The sequence below is a fragment of the Phocoena sinus genome, chromosome 15 (assembly GCF_008692025.1).
Source record: "Phocoena sinus isolate mPhoSin1 chromosome 15, mPhoSin1.pri, whole genome shotgun sequence".
Lineage (NCBI taxonomy): Eukaryota > Metazoa > Chordata > Mammalia > Artiodactyla > Phocoenidae > Phocoena > Phocoena sinus.
In genome coordinates, this window is record NC_045777.1 from 78,629,794 (window position 1) to 78,649,692 (window position 19,899).

The 19,899-nt window shown below is 58.7% G+C and overlaps 1 protein-coding gene across 9 annotated transcripts in view; it reads right to left on the reverse strand.

Annotated features, from left to right (window-relative positions):
- ELN (elastin) overlaps positions 1-18,720 on the reverse strand; it is a 32,246-nt gene extending 13,526 nt beyond the window's left edge. For 4 of the 9 annotated variants that reach the window (XM_032605781.1, XM_032605778.1, XM_032605776.1 and 1 more), the window contains exons 1-16: positions 18,546-18,717; positions 12,298-12,348; positions 11,294-11,320; positions 10,410-10,442; positions 8,231-8,260; positions 6,349-6,444; positions 6,059-6,103; positions 5,905-5,967; positions 5,171-5,218; positions 4,109-4,180; positions 3,802-3,831; positions 3,232-3,303; positions 2,568-2,609; positions 2,099-2,158; positions 1,450-1,503; positions 46-126 (exon numbers count right to left, since the gene is read on the reverse strand). In XM_032605781.1, coding sequence (XP_032461672.1) covers positions 46-126; positions 1,450-1,503; positions 2,099-2,158; positions 2,568-2,609; positions 3,232-3,303; positions 3,802-3,831; positions 4,109-4,180; positions 5,171-5,218; positions 5,905-5,967; positions 6,059-6,103; positions 6,349-6,444; positions 8,231-8,260; positions 10,410-10,442; positions 11,294-11,320; positions 12,298-12,348; positions 18,546-18,627 — 886 coding nt within the window. In that variant the 5' untranslated portion in view covers positions 18,628-18,717. Of the gene's footprint in view, positions 1-45; positions 127-1,449; positions 1,504-2,097; positions 2,159-2,567; positions 2,610-3,231; positions 3,304-3,801; positions 3,832-4,108; positions 4,181-5,170; positions 5,219-5,904; positions 5,968-6,058; positions 6,104-6,348; positions 6,445-8,230; positions 8,261-10,409; positions 10,443-11,293; positions 11,321-12,297; positions 12,349-18,545 lie in introns of all 9 variants that reach the window. The other 5 variants (XM_032605782.1, XM_032605780.1, XM_032605779.1 and 2 more) reach the window with 4 other exon arrangements.
- Between the last annotated feature and the right edge of the window lie 1,179 nt (positions 18,721-19,899).

The window sequence follows — 19,899 nt, forward strand, 5'->3', positions numbered from 1 at the left end:
GCGTTCTCAAGGACACCCTCCACACCCTGCTGGAATGGACACGACCTGCGATGCCTCCGATGCCAGGAATCACGCCGGGTCCGCCAGGAATGCCACCACCTGGGAGAACTCCGGCTCCTCCGGCACCTGTCAGGAGGGGGATAGTGCAAATGTGGCTCCCAGGGGCCCCTCCCGAAGCCAGGCAGGAGGCTACTTGGATGCTGATGTTTTTCACGGCGCAATCTCCTCTGGGAATGAGGCCCAGGCGTCTCCAGCTGGGCCGGCTCGGGAAGGCCCCCACCCCACTGTTCCTTGACTCACCCCCAAAGTGTCCATTTCAACACCCTCATTAAGGGACTTGTATGTTTTCAGACAAATCCCATTCTAATCACTGCCACATACTGAGAAACCACAAGCGGCCGCTCCCCGGGCCAGGGGGGCCCCTGCAAGAATGTTCAAGACTTCCTCTCCCTGTGTTCCGAAGACGTGGCCAAGTTTGTAATCCAAGCGCCTGGCTGCCTAGCTCTGGCAGCCCCTTGCCGTCCCACTCTCCTGCTCCCACATTCCAGCCATCCCCTCCAGCCTTGGGGGCTTGGAGGGAGGGCTTGTGGGGCCTCCGTGGGGCAGGCCTCCAGCTCAGTGCTACAGGCTACAGGAAGGGCTCCCCTGGGATTGGGGTAGAGGTGAAGACTTCACCACCCATGATCTGACTCTGAACTGGGGAATCACCTGGGACAGGGGGACAGATGCCCACTTTGCTCCCCACGTGGGCATAGAGAAGGCCATGCCACATCTACTAACCAAGGGATCGTGGGCTTGAGGAGCTAGTTAAAAGTTTTATAGTGCATATTAAATTGATATTAAACTATTAAATTGTTTAAATGCTCATATAGGTACCACCTAAAATTATCATTCTAACCAAACTTTTACCCATTCCCTCCTATTTTAACCACATGGCAAACTCCACCTATATTTTAAGGCCTGAATCAAATATTCTCTCTGAGAACGCTTCCTGATTATCCCCAGGTAGAAACAACGTCTCCCTCTTGACTCCCGCAGCAGTGCCAACATTCTCCAGCAGAGCTCTTAACTGTCCCCGGTCTCTGAAATGGATGGATGGAGGGAGGGAGGGATGGATGAATGGATGGATGGATGGAGGGAGGGACAGAAGGAGGGAGGGATGGATGAATGGATGGATGGAGGGATGGGTGGATGGATGGAGAGATGGATGGAGGGATGGAGGAATGGAGGATTGGAGGGTGGAGTGAATGGATGGATGGAAAAAAGAATGAATGAATGGGTGCATGGAAGAAGAGAGGAACGGGTGGCGCTGCAAAAGTTGGATAAATGGGGGTGGAGTGGGGAGGGGCCACCTTAGTTAGTTATCTGTGAGGAAGGCTCTCCGTGGTAATAGGGGTGGAGAGGCTGGGGGGCTGGCAGCTAGCAGGCAGGGACTCCAGGCGTACTCACCAAGCTTTGCTGCTGCTTTAGCTGCTGCTGCTGCTGCCGCCTGTGCGCCAACCCCTGGGGGAGAGGAAGGAGAGAGACTCTGGAAAATGTGCCCCTGCATCTCCAGAGCCCACCTATTCCAGCCCCAAGAAAACCAACTGGTTCAGGGCTTCCCTGGTGGCGCAGTGGTTAAGAATCCGCCTGCCAATGCAGGAGACACGGGTTCAAGCCCTGGTCCAGGAGGATCCCACATGCCGCAGAGCAGCTAAGCCCATGCACCACAACTGCTGAGGCTACGTGCCACAACTACTGAAGCCCGCACACCTAGAGCCTGTGCTCCACAACAAGAGAAGCCACCGCAATGAGAAGCCCTCGCACTGCAATGAAGAGTAGCCCCCGCTCGCCGCAATTAGAGAAAGCCGCGCACAGCAACAGAGACCCGACACAGCCAAAAATAAATAAATAAATAGATTTATAAAAAAAAAAAAAAAAAAAAAGAAAACAACTGGTTCACATCTGGGTGTGGATGTGGGGTTTCATAGCATGCAGAGGTTGAGGATCCTTCTCCAGGCTCAGACCGGGGTCTGGATGTAGGGTGGGCTGGCCTGCTTTATGGAGGCTCGGTAATTAGTGCCCCCTTTGGCTGGCAGTGGGGTGAGGCTCTCCTTACCTGTCCCCGTCGGGTACCCGGCCTTGCCTGCGGCACCAGCTACTCCTCCAGGCCCATAGCCTGCGAAACGAGAGGCTCTGGGCATCCACGTGGACCTCACTGTGGCTGCCCCCTCCCCTGCCCTTCAAGGGCCAGGCCACCCAGAGTCTCCACCTGTCTCCCACCCAGCCAGAGTTAAATACAAATGTGTATGGTATGGTTACTCCCATTTTACAGACAAAGACACTGAGGCTCAGAGAAGGAACTGGTTCTCCCAAGACCTGGTGATAAATGCGAGGGCCAGGATTGACAGCGAGGCTCTCTGAGTCCAAGTTCCATGTCCCCTCCTTCGGGGACTCCCGTTCCAAGACTCCACACCCCCGCTCCCTCCAGCTGGTGCTCTCTTAGCCCTGAGCTGGGGCCACAGCTCCCTTGCCAGAACCCTGCAGCTGGAGAGAGCCAGAAGCCCGCCAGTCTAAGAGGGCCTTACCAAAGGGCAGTTTCCCAGTGCTGTAGGGCAGTCCGTAGCCACCTGAGGAGATGGAGTGTGGGATCAGGGGCTGCCCCATGGCGGCCCCATGCCTCACTGGGCCCCCACTACCTGGGTAGACAGACCTATTCCCACAGCCCAAGACTGCGCCGCCTCCACCAGGGCTGTGAGCTGCCCTCAGAGGCTCTCGGGAGAGCAGAGGCCTTGGTGGAGGAGGGAGAGGACACCCCTGCCCCAGGGCATGATGGGACACCCGTTCTTCTACCAACCCAGGCCCTGCCATGGCCCCAGAGTCTGCGTATCTTCCTTACTCTCCTCCCCATCAGGAAACAGCTCATCATGTGAGCTGATTGCTGGGATGGAGGTGGGTCGACACCAGAGGAGTCTTTCCAGTGAATGGTGTTTCTTACCATCAACACAAGCGGTTTCCCATCAGGGCTATGGGTCTCTGTGCATGTGTGTGCATGGGAGTGAGACCAACACTTGCCGGATGGCTTCCCCCTGCTTCCCTTTGCTGGCGACCAGAAATGGGCTTTAATACCAGGTTTCCTGTCTACCCTCGTCCACCCCAAGACACAGGTGGCCAAACAAGTCCCCTTTCAAGCTGGCTTCCCAGTAGGGAGGCCCAGTGAGTGGTGTCTCTCGAATCCTCCTTCTGCCTTACCTGGCAGCTTGGGTGCCTTGATGGGGTACCCCAGAGGGACTCCAGGCTGCTGACCTCCAAAGGGTCCAACTCCTGTGGGAACAAGGAGAGCAAAATGAGGTCCCAGTCACTCGAGCCAGCGGCCCCTGCAAAGCCCCCAGCCTCACGCTCCACTTTCTGCTCAGACAGAATGAGCTCCCGTGGCATCCGGAATCTGGAAACCATCCTAGTGCCTAGAGGGCCTTCCTGCCTCTTTCTCATCGGCCAGCAGAGCAATCCCCAGTGATGGGCCACTTCCTTCTGGAAGCTGCCGGACACTCTCCCTCCTGGGGCTTGGGCCACACTCAGGGCCTGTAGCCCTTGTGGCATTTGGCACAGACTTCTGGGCTTTCTGGGCTCATTTGGGCTCCCAGACAGAGGGTGGGGACGGGGGAAGCAGGCCTGTGATTGACGTCACTTTGTGCTGAAGCCAGTCCGAGGCCTGCAGCAGTAGGTACGCCCAGCCCCTCCCAGGGGAGGATCTCCTGCCCGGCTGGCAGACCCGTTGGCCTGCCCACCCTCATTGGCATGGGGGACCCGGCCTTGCCTTACCTGGGATTCCAGCAAAAGCTCCGCCTCCACCTGCAGGGACAAGGAGCCATCACTGCAGCCCTGCCACCACGGGCACAGGGCCTACGCACCAATGGCAGTGCTGAGGGGCAGGCTGACCCGAGCCGTGGCCACTTCTGCCCAGACCTCCCAGCTCATGCTGCCTCGCACACACTCGGGGATTTCTGAGAGATGTGCCGCCCATCTCAGCCAGCTGAGCCCAGGGTCCCCGCCCCTCACCCCAGGACGGAGGGGGCTGAGGGTGAATGGAGATTCCCACCATGGGTCCCCAGCCCAGCTGGCAACATACCTGGGGCCTTGGGCTTGACTCCTGCTCCAGTGGGAACCCCAGGGAGCACCCCTACACCAGGGAACCGAGCTCCTGAAGGGGCAAAGAGGGGGCTCGCAGTGGGCGTGGGAAGGCCGGCCTGGAAGGTCCAGCCCGGCGCCACACCCGTCAGTGACACAGCTGGCCTCCTTCTGCACTGACTGTCAGCTACTGGCATGGCTCACAGGGTGGGGGGAGGGCCTCTTTGGTAGTGACTTTTCTTCCCCATCTGACCCAAGGTCAGAAGTTTTAACCCTATTTCCTAGCCGTGTGCTTCTGTGTTTCTGTTGGCCTGTCTCGAAACTGGAGCTAATTTCCCGCCGCCCTGCTCACCCTCATCAGAGAAGGCAGACGGTAGAAGCCTGCCAGAAGTGGGGAGAGCCTGCAGGTCGGGGAGGCCTGTGACCTTGGGGGGCTCTCACTGGATGTGATTGACAAGCAAACACAGCAGTCATCTGCTCTGGCTGGGTGACACTCCATTTGCCAGTGTCCAGTGCTGTCACCTCTCCTGTCTCCCCTGGGGCTGGGCCACCGTGGCAGGGAGGGGCCGAGGGAGGGACACTCTGCCAGCCAATCCCACAGAGCAGCCCAAGTCTGGGCTTTTGGGGGAATTCAAGAGGTCACATGTTGGGTGGGGTGGCCGGGCCCTGGTGGGGAAAGGAGGTTGAGAGGGCAGCTCCAAGGGCCTCCTGCAGGGCGGATGCACTGGGTGGGGCCCCCGGTGACTTATGGCTTTTGGGAAACAGCTGGCCACACTGGGGACTTGGTCTGTCCTTGGGGGCCCACTGCAGGCTGTGATGACGTCTGGGTCTGGGCATGGGTTCAGGGCGCTGGGGGGCCAGGGGAAGCTTGTGGATCTTCGTAGGGAAAAGACAACCAGAGATCTGATGCCTGTAGCCTGAGCTTTGATGCTTAGGGAGAAAATGCCAGTCAGGACCCAAGGTCTCTGGTGGCCTCGGCTTCGGAGGAGGTGGGGGGCCACTGGGGAGGCTGCCAGGGTCTGCTCTCCTTGCTACAGGGTCCCCTTCTCCTGCTTGCTCTCACCTGCGCCTGGGAGCACTCCACCTGGGTATACACCTGGGAGCCCCACACCTGTGGCCAAAGAAGGAGAGTGAGTGGCAGCCTGGCCTCCAGGGGCCCCTCTAGGCCCTTCCCGCCATGGCAGCTCTGGGGCTCCCGAGCCAGCCACCTGGGTGCCCGGCGGGAACGGCGAGGGACACATGCAGTGGCTGCAGCCCTCCTCCCGTAAGTTCCAGAAGTCATCTGCAAACCCTTCTGTGCGTGGATTTGTCCCATCTCCTGGAGCCTGTTTACATGGCCGGCCCAGCCCACCTCTGGGTTAACAGCTTCCAGATGTTCCCTCCCTGCTGTGTGGACTCAGGCAGCCTTTTGTTTAACCTGAAGTCACTTCCTCAAGGGCTTGGTGCAGAGGAACAAACACCGGATGGGGAGTCGGCCCACCTCGGGCTCACCCCCCGCTCCACAGTGACGGGCGGGCCCTTCTGCGCCGACTCCCTATTTTGAACCTCAGCATCCCCATCTGTCGCCTGAATGTGGGAGTCTGTCTCTGAGGTCTGCTCCAAGGTCCTAGAAGAAGGGCCCGGGAGGTAGACCAGGGCCCCTCGCCCCTATCTGGGACACGGCACCATGCTCTGAGCCTGGCTATGCCCCCTGCCCTGCTGCAGCCGGGCCCTGTCCTTCCTGCCCTGTGGGCCTTAGAAGCTCTCGCTCCTCCCTGACCTCTGCCCTCCACCCCCAGGGACTCCATCCACACTGACCTGGCACCTTCCCGGGCTTCCCTGCAGCTCCAACTCCTGCTCCGAGCTGAGGTACCACCGCACCTGGTAGGGAAGGGGCCACCACAGAGTGGGCTCCACCCACCCCCCCCCCCCCACGGCCTTCGCCGGGGCCACCCAGGTCTCGCCTCCATACCTGCAGGCACTCCTAAGCCGCCGACCCCACCAAGCCCCGCAGCACCTACAGAGCCAGGAGTGGGAGAGGAGAGAGGTCACACCAGGAACAGTCACAGGCAGGAGGGCCCGGGGCTGAGGTCTGGGTCTGCCACCACCTCTGAGACTCGGGCACAGCTGGCTGCCTCCCCACACCCCCAGGAGATGGAGCTGAGGCTCCCGTCTGCTTGCCCCTCAGGAAAGGTTCTTTGCCAAGTGGAGAGCCTGCGGAGGCCAGAGGGCTTATGGCACGTCTCAAAGGGGAACACTCACCGGCCTTGGCAGCGGCTTTATAGGCTGCGGCAGCGCCAGCCAGGCCGCCGGGCACCAGAGCTCCTGGGTAGGCCCCTGCAGGAAAGGCCCCGAGCCCTGCAGAGAGGAGGACGGGGTGAGGTCCTGCCCGCAGCCCTTCCCCGGCCCGCGCTGCCCACGAGGTACATTTGAGGCTCTTCTGCTCCACGCAAAGCTGTGACTGCTGCTCCCAGGACGGGGTGCGGTGTCAGTGGGCACTTTGGGGCAGGCTGCTCCGCCCGGCCTGACAAACCGCAGGGATCTTTCGGGGTCTAACTTCCACCCCTCCCTCCTCCAAAAAGCCTTCCTGAAGCCCCGCCGAGGTGGGCGACTCCTTTGGGCTCCTGGGGCTGCTTCCCTCCAGCTCTTGTTACTAGGTTATAACAGCACCCAGGACCCAGCTGTGATTCCCTTGTGCCCTGGACAGTGGTCTCAGCACCACCCCTTACACCAGTGGCCAGGACAGGCCCGGTCTGCATCCTTGTACCCCCAACTGCCCTCCATACTGGGCAGATGCTCTGGCCCCCAGAGGGGCATCTTGCCTGGTGTCAACACTAACCTGCCCCAAGGCCAGCGCCTACGAGCCCTCCGGCACCCAGGGAGAAGAAGACAGAGCCAGGTGAGGGGCTGGTGTGGGGCATCGTTCCTGGGCCCAGGGTGGAATCTCGTGGAGTAGGGGCAGGACCCCGGCGATGCTGTGGTCGGCGTGTGACCGCTCAGGGCCCTAAGCTGGACTCAAACCTTTAGTACTCAGGGGCCGATCTGATAAAGTAGCAGCCACTGTTTAGCAACAACAGCTGTGTGCCATGTGGACTGACTGTGTGGACTCCGTACAACACACCCTGACCAGACCTCACTTCCCTTAGAAGGCCCGCCACCTAACGAGGGACCCAGAGGGGCTTTCTGTGAGGGCTGGGGCTGAGCACGAACTGCCGGCAAGATCTCACCCAGGCCAGGCCCTGCTCTGCTCCCACGTTAGCTGCCCCGCCCCGGGCCTCTCACTGGCTTCCTCGCAGGGGTCCCCTGCCTCAGGCCACGCCCTCTCCCCTGTATCTGGAGCCCCTTTTGTCCATCCGTCTAGCCTGCCCTGCAGTCCGGGAGCCTCCCTGCCTGCAGACAGATGCTAAAATGTTTATGAACAGCCGAATGGGTCCCTCTGGCTCTCTCCTTCCCACATCTGGGCTCAATCTCTCCTTTTCCCCCTCCAGGAGACATTCCACGGCTTTGGCCAGGACCGATGGGCAATCAGGTTGGAGTTCACAACCGTGCTGGGTTTGTTTCCAATTATGTGAGAATCTCTCCCACAAGCACCAGTCCTGGCCACCAGGGTTCCAAGCTCGGGGCGGCCCCTCTGGGGACCGACCTCAAACATGCAGGGCTTCTGAGCCCTGGAGAGTCCACCTAGCTTTCACTGGGTGTGGTCCCCCGACCCCATTTCCAACTTCTGTGAGCTGGCCTGTCTGAAACCCAGCCAGCCCCTCTGTAAGATGGGCCTCTGACTCCGGCCAGTCTCCCTTCCGGGCAGGTGTGGTGTGGTCTAGCTGGGCGTGGGGTGTGTCTGGGTCCACTTCCCAGGGCTGCAGGCCCTGCCCCTCCCCAGCTCTGGCAGGGGTTTCTCTCCAGCCAGGCCTGTGTCCTGAGCTCCAACAGGGCAGCGGACATGCTCGGGCCTTTCCTTACCGCAGAGGGGCTGGGAGGAGAGGATGGGGACCGAACAGGAAGTGAGAAGAGGCTGGGTGCGTGGGGTGGGGCATGCAGCCCCTGTGTGGCCATCTGCCCTCGTCCCGTGCTCCCCCAGAGTTGTCTGGTCCCAGGGCCACCCTGTAGCATGACCAGCTACATGCCCTCCTTCCTGTGGACTCACCTGGCCCAAATGCCCCAAGGAGTCCAGCCCCTAGAATGGAGGAGAGAGGGGTAAGGAGAGAGGGGCTGGACTCCCTGGTTGCCCGGGGGCCTGGCTTACCCAACCGTCTCTCTCCCCTGGAGTCGGAGAGCCCTGGATTCAAATCCCGCTGTTCCAAGCTACTCCTTGCATGAAAGAGCAAGTCACTTCACCTCTCTGAGACTCAAGTTTCCCCACTTACAAAACGGCCAGCATGTTCCCCACCTTCCTGGGACCAGAGGGCTCGTGGGCAGAGGGTGCAGAGCGTCTGCAGCCTGCCAGGGTGACCGGTGGGTGGCCCCTCTGCTCCCCCCTGTCCTCTCACGTGGGTGACTGGCCTCCAGCCGGTGCTGGGGGTGTAGGTGGGGCTGGCTCCCAGCTGCCTGGTCCCCCACTGAGAGCCCAGGCAGGGCCACTGGCCGAGGTCCAGGTGGAGCAGCTGCCAGGCCACCCACCCTCCACTCGCCAATGGATTAGTTGTTCCCAAGCATGACATGCATTGTCTGTGCCCAGTTCCATCCCATCTGGGTAGGCCCAGGCGTCCCTGCTGCCCGGATGTGGGGAGCTGCCCTTTGTGTGTGTGTGGGGGGGGCACTGTGGCCCTGTCCAGGCCTTTGTAGCTCAGAGTCCTAAGGCTGAAAGATGACCTCAGGGAGGTCATGGAGTCCAGCCCCTTTTCATGAGCAGATGCTCTGACTTTCCTCTCGGTCTGCGCCTTCACCCTGAGCCAGAAGTTCTTTTGGAAGTCTAAACTAAATCTTTCATCAATAAAAGCTTCACTTTATCAACTGCAACTGAATGCAGTTTTCACAGTCTTCTCTTCAGTGTTTCGTCACAACCCGCCGTGTGTCCCCTGCTGCCAATGGGATCAATGAATCCCTGTTCTAGCTCTGCAGTCACGACCGCTACCATCTGGGCCTTCACAGCTAAGCAGGATCCTAATTCCACACCTTTGTTTATCTAGCCTTTCCCTGTTCTCTCTCTGCCGTCAAAGACCCTGCTAAGATCACCCACCACTCCGAGAAGATAGGAAACAGGTTCAGGCGGGATAAGCAGTGAATCCCGAGGGCTCCAGCCTTGCAGACCCCAACAGACTCCAGCAAACCCCTTGCCCAGACCTCCTGCCCTCCTGCATCTCTCTCGCCTGGCCCCAGCCCTGTAGTTTCATAACCCAGATGGGCTTGCAGGGAAGGGGAAGCTGGGTCTTGTAGATTCACTTGCGCTTGAATCATCGAATATCTGGATTTCGTAAGAGCTGTTGGACGTGCAAACTGCCCTGCAGTCCCAGGCTCCAGAGCCAGGGAGACACAGATCAGGGTGGGGGGCACCAGGGCTGCATGTGAAGCGTCTCATGCTCTGAGGGCCATAAATCCGGACAGAGACGCCCCTTCCCCCACCTGATCCTTATCCACCAGGGCCTCCTGGAGGAGGAAGCCGCCCTCCCTCTTTCCTGGGGGTGTGTTCTCTGGAGCTGATGGTGGACCCTAGTGGCAGATCCAAGCCCCATGGGCAAGGCCGGGATGGATCTGGCCACATCATCATACTGGAAAACTCCTTGGTCTGGGCACAGCTGGAAGGGGCCTGGGAAGGAAGCTCATCTGGGGCCAGGGTCAGGGTGAAGCCTAGGGTTAGGTTCAGGGCTTGGTCTGGGGTCAAGATTCAGCCTCGGGTCAGGATAAGGGCTCAGATTGTCATTAAGGACAGGGACATCTAGGATCTTGGCCTGGAGTAAGAGAGGGCTTGGTTTGTGGTCAGAGACCATTCAGGCAGAGTATGGGGCCCACCATCTGTGTCTGAGCCCACAGGCTTGGTGGCCACTGGAACATCAATTCCTACCTTTGACTCCAGCACCAGGGCTGTTTCTGGGACTCTGTGCACAGGGGACAGTCAGGGCAGCTGGGCACATAGGCACCGGCAGGGTAGGTGCCAGACACCCCTCACACATGGAGGACAGCAAGCTGCCTCCAGCCTCCTGACCCTGGATGCCCCAGAGCTTGGCCCTAGCCAGGTCATAGGTGGGGTTGACTAGGGGGCAGAGGGGCTGTTGCTGCCCGCCACTTCCCTCCCTCCTCCGTCCATAGGCTGGGTTCACAGCTCTGCGGACCCTTCCCTCCCCTACCCCGTCGGCACTCACTCAGTGCTCTGAGGCCACCGGTCTTACCTGGCTTGGGTGGTTTGCCTCCAGGGCCCAGTGCTGCAGAGGGAAGAGATGGTGGTAAATGGGGAGTCCCAGCCCACCTGACCTACCACGATCCCCCAGGGTACTGCGGGGTCTCACTGTGGGGTGAGGAATGATCCTCCCCTCTGCACAGGGAGCTGCTGGGAGCCCAGTGTCCATATGCCTGGGTGGGAAGCCCAGCTCTGGCCCTGATTGGGGGTTACCCTCTCTCACACTGTTTCCCAGCCTCTGAAGGGGGTGATGCTTCCCGCGCAGTTGGCTTTGCAGGGATATTACTGAGGATCAAAAGAAATATGAAAGAGGGACTTCCCTGGTGGCGCAGTGGTTAAGAACCTGCCTGCCAGTGCAGGGGACATGGGTTGGAGCCCTGGTCTGGGAAGATCCCACGTGCCGCAGAGCAACTAAGCCTGTGCGCCACAACTACTGAGCCTGCGCTCTACAGCCCGCGAGCCACAACTACTGAGCCCGTGCACCTAGAGCCCGTGCTCCACAACAAGAGAAGCCACCGCAATGAGAAGCCCACGCACCTCAATGAAGAGTAGCCCCCGCCCGCAGCAACTAGAGAAAGCCCGCACACAGCAATGAAGACCCAACGCAGCCAAAAATAAATTAATTAATTTGAAAAAAAAGAGAAAGAAATATGAAAGAAGGCAGGGCCCCCAGGGAAAGAGGACAGGGGGAGGGGTTTAGGGGACTCGTGAGTTCTAGCTCTTAGACAAATCCCTCCCCAGTGGATGCTCGGTCTGTGAAATGAGGGGTCCCTTAATGTCTGGGCCTTCTGAGGTTCTCAGATCTGAGCACGTATGTGGACTAGAGTGAGACCCAGACCCCATCGCTGAGGAACCAAGTTTGGTGTCTGAGCTCACCTCCTCCCAGGCCTCCGAGACCAGCGCCTGTGTTGAGGGGAGAGAGAGAGAGAGAGAGGGAGAGAAAGAGAGAGAGAGGACCATCAGGGTCCCTGCCAGGAAGCCATCCATTGACCCTGGTCAAATCCACCGCTGCCTAGCCATATGACCTCAGGCAAGCCTCGACCTCTGTGAGCCTCTGTTTCCTCATCCATCTCATCGGGGAAACAGCTGTGTGCCTGTGTGTACCTGGGAGTGCGCTGGTAGCTGCCCTCACTTCCACGTTGGTTCTGAACACTCAGACCCATTGTAAGTATTGAAAATATTAGGTTTGACGTTTCAATCTACTTTAAGACATTATGCTTTTTTCTAAATTAAAAGAAAAATTGTAAAGCAATTATAGTCCAATAAAGATGTTAAAAAAAGAAAATACGCCCCCCGCCACCCCCCACCATGCCATTGAGTTAATATTCTGCCCATTTTCTTTTTTTGGAGGGGGCCCAATCTCCATCTGCACCTAGTCCTTGCTTTTATATTGTTTTTACTTGAAAATCACTTTACCATGTTACCCGACAGATAGCATATTCATAATTTTTCGTAGTTGCATCATATAAGTTTATTTAATCACACCCTCCAGTCAGGTGGGTTTCTCGTTTGCATTTTTGCAAGGAACATTCCTACGAACTTTGGGGCAGATGGTTCTTTTTCTCTTCTTTTCAATTATTTCCTTTGAATGGGTTTCTAAGAGTGAGGTGAATGGTTCGAAGATTAAAACAGCAGGGATCGGTGAGGCGGCCACTTTCCGACAGTCTCACAAGCATTGCGTTTCATCTTTCAGAAAATTTGTGCTCTTAATTGTTGTAAAGTAGCATCACGTAACTGCTTTTTAAAATAGGAGTAACTTATGGGTCCTCTGGGGTAGGTGTGCCAATGTTCTTCCCTTCTGCCGTGTCACAAAGTGCACCTCTCGCAAATGTGATCACCATCTGTCTTACCTGGGAGTGTGACAATTTCATGTACATTACCTGGGAAGAAGACGCCTCCAGGTACTCCACCAGGAACAGCCCCTGGGACCCCTGGAATGAAGTAGGTAGAGTCCCCCATTAGCCAGAATGAATAAAAGCATGCTAACGATAAAGATAAGGATGATGATAATAATACTGCATGTCTGCAAGGCAATTTAGGTTGACTGAGCAAATAATGTTTACAAAGCATTTTCTCATTCACGCTCCTCAAAATGGCCTGGTGAGGCTGGAAGGGCAGGGGTTATTATCTTCATGTCAACAGATGTGAAGTCAGGCTCAGAGAGGTTAAGGGATGTGCAAGGGCGGGGGGGGGGGCGGTCACACAGGTGGAAAGAGATTGAGCCTGGATTCAAAGCCAGGCTACTCCTCTGAGCATAACGGTTTGCACTGCGTTACCTGGAGAGAGCCTGGCACGGGGCTGGGTCTGAGCACCTTTTGCTGGGCAGCCAAGCCTCTCCAGCCCTGAGCGGCACGGGAGGGGGCCAGAGCTGTGTGAGGGCAGGCCGGACTGTGACAGTGAGCGGTAAGGAATTGTGGCTGCTGCCGACAAAAGTGCAGCCATTCCCACGCTGAGAGGACGGCGTGAGGTCCGCGTCCTCAGCCACCGGGCAGCAGTGGTTGGGTGGTGCTCTGGCCGTCTGACACAGAGCTGTCTAAGGAGGCGCCGGGGCCCAGAGGGGGACACCATGAATGAGCAAAGTGAATAGTTTCCGAAGGAAAAGCTAATTCACTGGCCAGTCCAGGGGCTGTCTGCCCAGCCCAGATCACGAGTTCAGTCCCCACGGACCAGTGAAGCTCTCACCGGGGAACGCTGTGATGGCCCCAGACCCAGCCTGCACGTAGTCATGGCAACAGACAATCCCGGTGCACACCAGGCCCCGACTGCACCGCCACAGAACGGCCCCAGCCTTGACAAGCCGCCTTGCCGGTGCCCCAGCCCGGGCCCCAGCACCACCCTGACGAATGGGGCGCGGACTGGGTTGGGGGACAGTGTCAGGCAGCTCTGCAGTGTGCCCAGCAGACATCTGGCCTGCTGGCCCCAGGGCCCCGTCAGCCTAAGCCATGGCCCAGCAGGGTGGAGGATGCCAAGCTGTCATGGCCACCCCGTGCCAAAGTCCCGGCGCCACCCCCCTACCTCCCCCCCGGGCCTGAGGCCCCCCCAGGCACTGCGATCCAGGCCTGGAGTGTCCAAGCAGTCTGCTCAGAGCCTCAGGGGCTCAGGGCAGTGGCCCCAGGAGGCTGGGCCTGCTGGGAATGAGCGCCTGGGTCCTGTCATCGGCTGCCAAGTGCACACACGGTCCGCCCCAGGCCTTTGATGCCTTCTCTGGCTCTGGCCTCCGGCTCCGAGCTCTGAGGTCTGTCTCTTATGTGCCTTGCCCTGTTGCGCTCCAGGCCCTTCTCTGCCTCGGCCTCTCTCCCTCCTCCCCTTTCTCTCTCTCTAACCCTCTGCCCCAGGGCACACTGCAGGAACGACATGGTGGGTGGAGGGAGCAAGGGGCTCAGGATAGACCCATCTGGCCTCTAATCTTGGCTGTGCCACTTCTTACCATCTGTGTGACCTCAGGCAAGTCACTTAACCTCTCTGAACCTCAGTTTCCTTTGTAGCAACGTGGGGCTGATAACTGCTGCCTTGCCAGGTTGTTGCGAGTTGTCAAAGAGTTCAGGAGACCTGTCCTACCCTGGGCCTGGCACTCGGTAACGCTTAAAAAAATAGGTGACACTTTGTTTCTACTTCACTGCACAGTACATGGCCTAAGGCCAGGTATACAGTAGGTGTCCAATAAAGGATGGGTGGGGGCTTCCCTGGTGGCGCAGTGGTTGGGAGTCCGCCTGCCGATGCAGGGGATGCAGGTTCATACCCCGGTCCGGGAGGATCCCGCATGCCGCGGAGCGGCTGGGCCCGTGAGCCATGGCCGCTGGGCCTGCGCGTCCAGGGCCTGTGCTCCGCAACGGGAGAGGCCGCGGAAGTGAGAGTCCCGTGTACCGCAAAAATAACAATAAATAAAATAAATAAAGGATGGATGAGTTAGGTGGAGGGGAGGCAAGGAGGTTGCCTGTGGGTCTGGTCTGACCTGTTCCATCCCCAACCAGCCTAAGGGTCTCCCCACCTCGGGCTGGCCTGGCTGAAGCCCCACTTCCTCTCCTGGGGTTCTGTTCCCTGACCAGTGGCCAGGCCCCTCCTGGGCCTGCCAGCTCCTTCTGCTTCTTCTGTCCCAAGCTCTTTCTTCTCCCTACTCTCCACCCCTATGATTCAGATCCCAACAGTGTTTGCCAAACTCCGTGCCTGAACCATGACGGCCTGGGGAGCCAGGGGTTTTGATCCCCATTTTGCACTGAGGAAATAGGGAAGGCTTAGTGGGTGTAAAGGATCCACGCCCGGCCTCTCTTCAAGTGCAGGAGAGGTGAGAATAGAATAAGACAGTAGTTGATCAAAGGCCTTCGAAAGGCAGCAGCCTCCTCTCCCGCCCCATCATGGGAAGGGGCATCCTCCTTCCCGCCTCCCCTCCTTGGCCTGAGAAGTTCCTCCTGCCAGGAATGCCCTCTCCTCTATCCAAGTCCTACCCTTCCACCAAGACTGGGCTCAGCTTCTCCCCGCTGCCGTCTCTGAGCCTGTGGTTCTCACTGCTCATCTGGCCCAAAGCAGTTGGCCTGGAGCATACTTGTCTTGTTTTATGTGGGTTTGGCTTGTTTCACCGGCTAGCCCAGGGTGGAACTTGTCTCTTGCATCTTAGAATCATGATCCTATACTCTCAGGGATCGTAACTGTCTTCTGGCCTGGGCTGAAATTCCTTCTGCAAACATCCCATTGTGTTCCTGCTTGTACGCCTCCAGTGACAGGCAAATTCCCACCTCCCGATGCTGTCTGCTCTACCTGCAGAGAGCTCTTCCTCCTACTGAGATAGAAGCTGCCCCTCTGTCTCTCTAGTTCTGCCTCCCAGAGCCCCAAAGACTGAGGCCCACCTCTCATCCACAGAAGCTCCTCGAACATTTACCTTTTTTCAAGGTCTAACTCAAATGTCACTTCTTCCGGGAAGCCTTTCTGGATTTCCTGGGACTCCTCTAGGCCACCCCCTCTCCCAGTCTTGTCAGCTTCCTCCATTACTGCATCTCTGTTTACACACGGGCTGCCTCCCCAGTGGACAAAACGTGGCATGAGTAGCAAGAGGGAAAACTAAACCTCATAAACGTGCACGAATTACAAGGGTTGATCAGTCCAAGATAGCAAATTCTGAATAAGAGAATATACAGTTTTTAAAATTTGCATTCCCACAGTCCTCTTACTTGATACTTTACTTATTTATTTTTTTGCAATGTTCATTGCTGGAGCCTCCCACTGGCCCTAGGCAGTAAGTAGGGCAGGGATGTTTCTCCCCATTTTTCAGCCAGGGAAACCAAGAGTCAGAGAAATGAAGTGCCTGGCCCAGGAACCACATCTGACCCCAATCACACGCAGGGCATTCTGCGTTCCAGATTCTTTGATCTAGGTTCAAAGATCTGGGAGATGGCTGTTTGGGAGCAAGCAGCAGGCCAGCAGGCCTTGGCAGGGGGCTTTGCCAGTTCCAAGTCCAGGGGGCCGGCCTGGGGCGCAGATAAGACCACACGAAGCTGTTTGTCGTTTGCACGGAGAAAGGCCGCCAAGGGTTTTTCAAAAACAATCCTCCAGTGACTGACTCTGTCCCCTCCCTCCCCCGGACACGTCTGCCCTCCTGCCTTGGCCCCAGCAAACTTGGAGCAGGATCAACCCCTAACCCCAAGGTCCCGGGTCCCGGAGGCGCCTCAGTCACCTGGGCAGCTTTTTACAAGACCTACAGGTCTGGATCCCTCCCCAGACCAAATAAAGCAAGAATTCTTGGGTGAGACCCCACATCAGAATTGTTTCAAGTTCCCGGGTAACTCCAATTATGCAGCCAGGACTGAAAATCCCTGTTGCAAACCGTCTTCAGTTCCGAAATAAGAAAACAAACAAACACCCAAAACCAAAATGATAAAATTTCTGGGGGTTTGGGGCAGCTGGTCCCAATTATAACTGATGTAATTTCTCTCTCTCGTGGCAGCTGATCTTCAAAGCTACTTTTGACCCATCTTAAATGGGTCTAAACAACTTTTACCATCACAGAGGTTTCCCGGGATGCCCCTTCCTTGTCTCCCCTGGCAACAGGGCTCTTTGGAACTGGGGAACGCATGAGGGTAATATCTTCTTGGGGTGGGGGGAAGCTGGGTTCCCTCAGGATAGCCAGGCAGGTGTGTGCGTGTGTGCGCATATGTGTTTGGGTTGGGGGCCCCTCCCACGTCCCATCTCTCTAGACTTCCTTTGGGAGGCTCTGGGCACAAACCCCAGAACACATCATCAATTCACACACCCCTTATTTGGACCCAGCTACTCTACCACCTGGGACAGAGCTGAGAGTTATGTTTGCAAAGAAAGAACAGGACCAACGGAGCATTTAGCCCGGTCATTGAGGATGCATTCTTCTTAGGGCAGGCCCACCCCAGAGTACTTGGCCCCCAGCCTGCCCCTCCCCAAACGCTGCTCAGAACCTGGATCTTTGGCCAACTCATCTTTGGCCCAGGGCAGAGAGCTGGCTGGTACTAATCCCCCTGGGGCTGCCTTAGCCTGTCTGAGCCTCAGTCTCCCCATCAGAAAAGCGTCGATAAAAATCCTCTACTCCCAGGGCTTCTGTGGGGACTAACCATCATGCTCTAGGTGGGAGCTCTCTCTGGGAAGGCAGAGGTTCGGGGGACAAACTCCAGGGAGGAGGATCAGACAGGACCAGCGCTGCTACTCTCGGGCACGGGGTGCAGCTGCTCCTCTGGGATTGTCTCGCTGCCCACCACGGGCCCCAGCTGAGGGTGCACACCATCCCTTGGCCTCGCCCAGACCCAGGAGTTGACCTCTGCAGGAAGCCCCTGCTCCCAGTGGTCCTGCCCAGCTGGTCAATCTCACGGAGGGAGCCCTTGCTCCTGCCCAGCCCCCTGCTCCAGCCGTCCGGCCTGGCCCTGCTGCAACCGGTGCACCTCCCCACGCTGGCCGCCACTGAAGGGCCGGTTCTCATGGCGAGGAAGACTCTCCCGGAAACCAGACCCCACCCAGGCTACCCCACCAAAGGCTCGTGAGGCTGCCTGCACCTCTCTTTTCCCGTGGCCAGGAGCACCGTCAGGAACCCCTGGTAGGCCACTCCCAGGGTCCCCCAAGGTGCTAGCAGCCCTGGGGGGGGCACCCTCGGGACCCAAGGCCAGGTGGTCCAGGAGTGCCCCGAGGTCCACTCAAGCCCCTGCCGCTCACCACTCTCCCTCTGCCAGGAGATGGATGCCTTCCCTAACTTCCTTGTGCTCGCTTGTGTTCCACACCACACATATACACACACACTCACACGCACAGTGACAAACCACACCCAGTGACACACCTGGACACCCGATCTCCCACGTATACATGCCTGTTGGGTGGCAGACTTTTACACATGCTAACAGGCACTTTCACGTACCTACAACACCCCTCCTCCCAAACACACACACACACACACCTGTCCAAGGATGAACCTGTGAACATTCATCCCCTCGCAGAAACCTCCTCCTCTATTTGGTGACACGTCTGGGCATATACACAACATGCACACCTGTGCGAGAGCATGTAACACACTCACACATACACACTCACACGCCTGCACGCGTGCTCCCAGCCCTCCTCACCAGGGACAGACCACAGCGGCAGCTTTCCAACTCGCAACCCTATAATCAACTTAACCCTGACTTTGCTCTGAGCGCGTCCTGACTTCCCAGGGGACAGGGAACCTGTGGTCAGAGAGCTCACTGCCGCTGAGCTGGCCTCCAGCCCAGGTCCCCTGCCCCCAGGGCACAAGCGCACACCCGGCAGGTCCACAGGTGTGCAAACTGCTGGTGCCCACAGACCCGACGGGACCTCGTCAGCCCTTCCCCAGCATGCTCGCGACCCCCATACCGGGAGAGCCCCCAGGACAGAGCAGGGCCCATCAGCCCTCTTGGGGCAGCAGAAGCCGGTGCTCGTTTGAGGCCACCCTGAGTCATGGGGCGATCGTGTGACAGGTTTCTGCTCAGCACGGCTGGCTCCCGGGAGGGGCAGTTCCAAGGATCCAGTGGCTGAGGGGCTCCTGCCTGGGACCCCCTGGAGGATGCTGGGGGTGAAGAGCTTCCTCTCGTCCGTCCGTCGGTCCAGCCACCTGAGCGGGAGGCCCGAGGGCTGCGGGCACGTCAGGGAACAGGGTGAGGCCTACCTCCGGGCTGCGAGGGGTGGAGGATACACAGCAGAAGCAGGAGGGCTCCGGGCCACAGGGCTGCAGCTGTCGGACCCGCCATCTCGGGGAGAAATGCCCCAGCCCGCTCTCTGCGCCTCGTTTTATCCCCAAAGCGTAATTGTTGCCTTGTCGGTCTGCGAGGGAAAGAGGGAGGGAGAGAGGGCGGGCGGGAGGGCGGGAGAAGGGGGAGGCCTCGGGGAGGGGGCCGCGGGGAGGGGGCAATTACGAAAGGCCGGCTCACAGCCTCCCAGGCTGGGTCTGACTGGACTGGACTGTGGGCTTTTTTCCTTAAAACACACGTGCGTGCACACACACACACACACACACACACACTCACACACACACACACACAGAGTTTCCCCCATCTCTCTCCTGCTTTCCCTCTGTGGCTGTTCTTTCACTGCTGGCCCTGTTCCCCGCCAGAAAGTGCGAGGGGGGCCCCTGCCAGGACAGCCCTCGGGAGAGGAAACGGGAGGGAGGGCCCTGCAGCCCGGCCAAAGATCCGGCCCCAGCCAAGGCCTGAGTGGCCAGGCCCCCGCCCCTGCGGCTGGGCCCCGGGCCCAGTGTGGGGAGACAGGCCAGCTGTCCCGTGCCTCTGCCCTTACCCCAGCCTCCAGACTCCCTCAGCACTCCCAGACCTGGCAAGAGACAGCCCTGCCCAAAGCTGGGGACAGGGGTGGTGGTGGATCTGGGGTCCAGGGTCCAGGCCAGTATCCGTAGAGGTCGAGGGCCTGTGGGCAGAATGGCCGGGAAGGTGAGATCATGTCGGCACTGCCCCGTGGGGCACCTGGGGAAAGGAAGGGTGACCCTGAGGCACTGCAGGGCTCCATTCTTTGTGGGCTAAGGTCACAGCCTCCTGCCCGAAGCTGGGGAGGGTGTGATGGGTCAGTCTGGGATCCACGGCTGCAGAGGCCAAGGGGCTGTGGGCAGAATAGCCTGGGAGTTAAGACTCTGTTGGTGTCATTCCCCAGGGCATCTGGGGCCATGTGGGAGACTCTGACACATCACAGGGGCTCCATCTGTCAGGGATCGAGGTGCAGCCCCATGCAGGCCTGTGGAGGCCACAGTGTGTGCTGAAGTTCAGGCTGGACCCCAGGTGCCCTGCAGAGAACCAGGGGGCTGGGGAGCCCATCCAGACTGATAGGTGGCCCAGCCCCCCTCTATCACTTGGCCCCCACCTGTCCCAATGCTGAGCGTCCCTAGCACCCAGACCAGACTCAGGAGCCCCCAGACTGCCGGTTCTCTTCCTGCCCCAGAACTCCCCGGGCTGACATTCCTTTGGTGGCCAGGAGGGGGCGGCCCTGAGCTAAAACAACAGGGACCAGCATTTCCA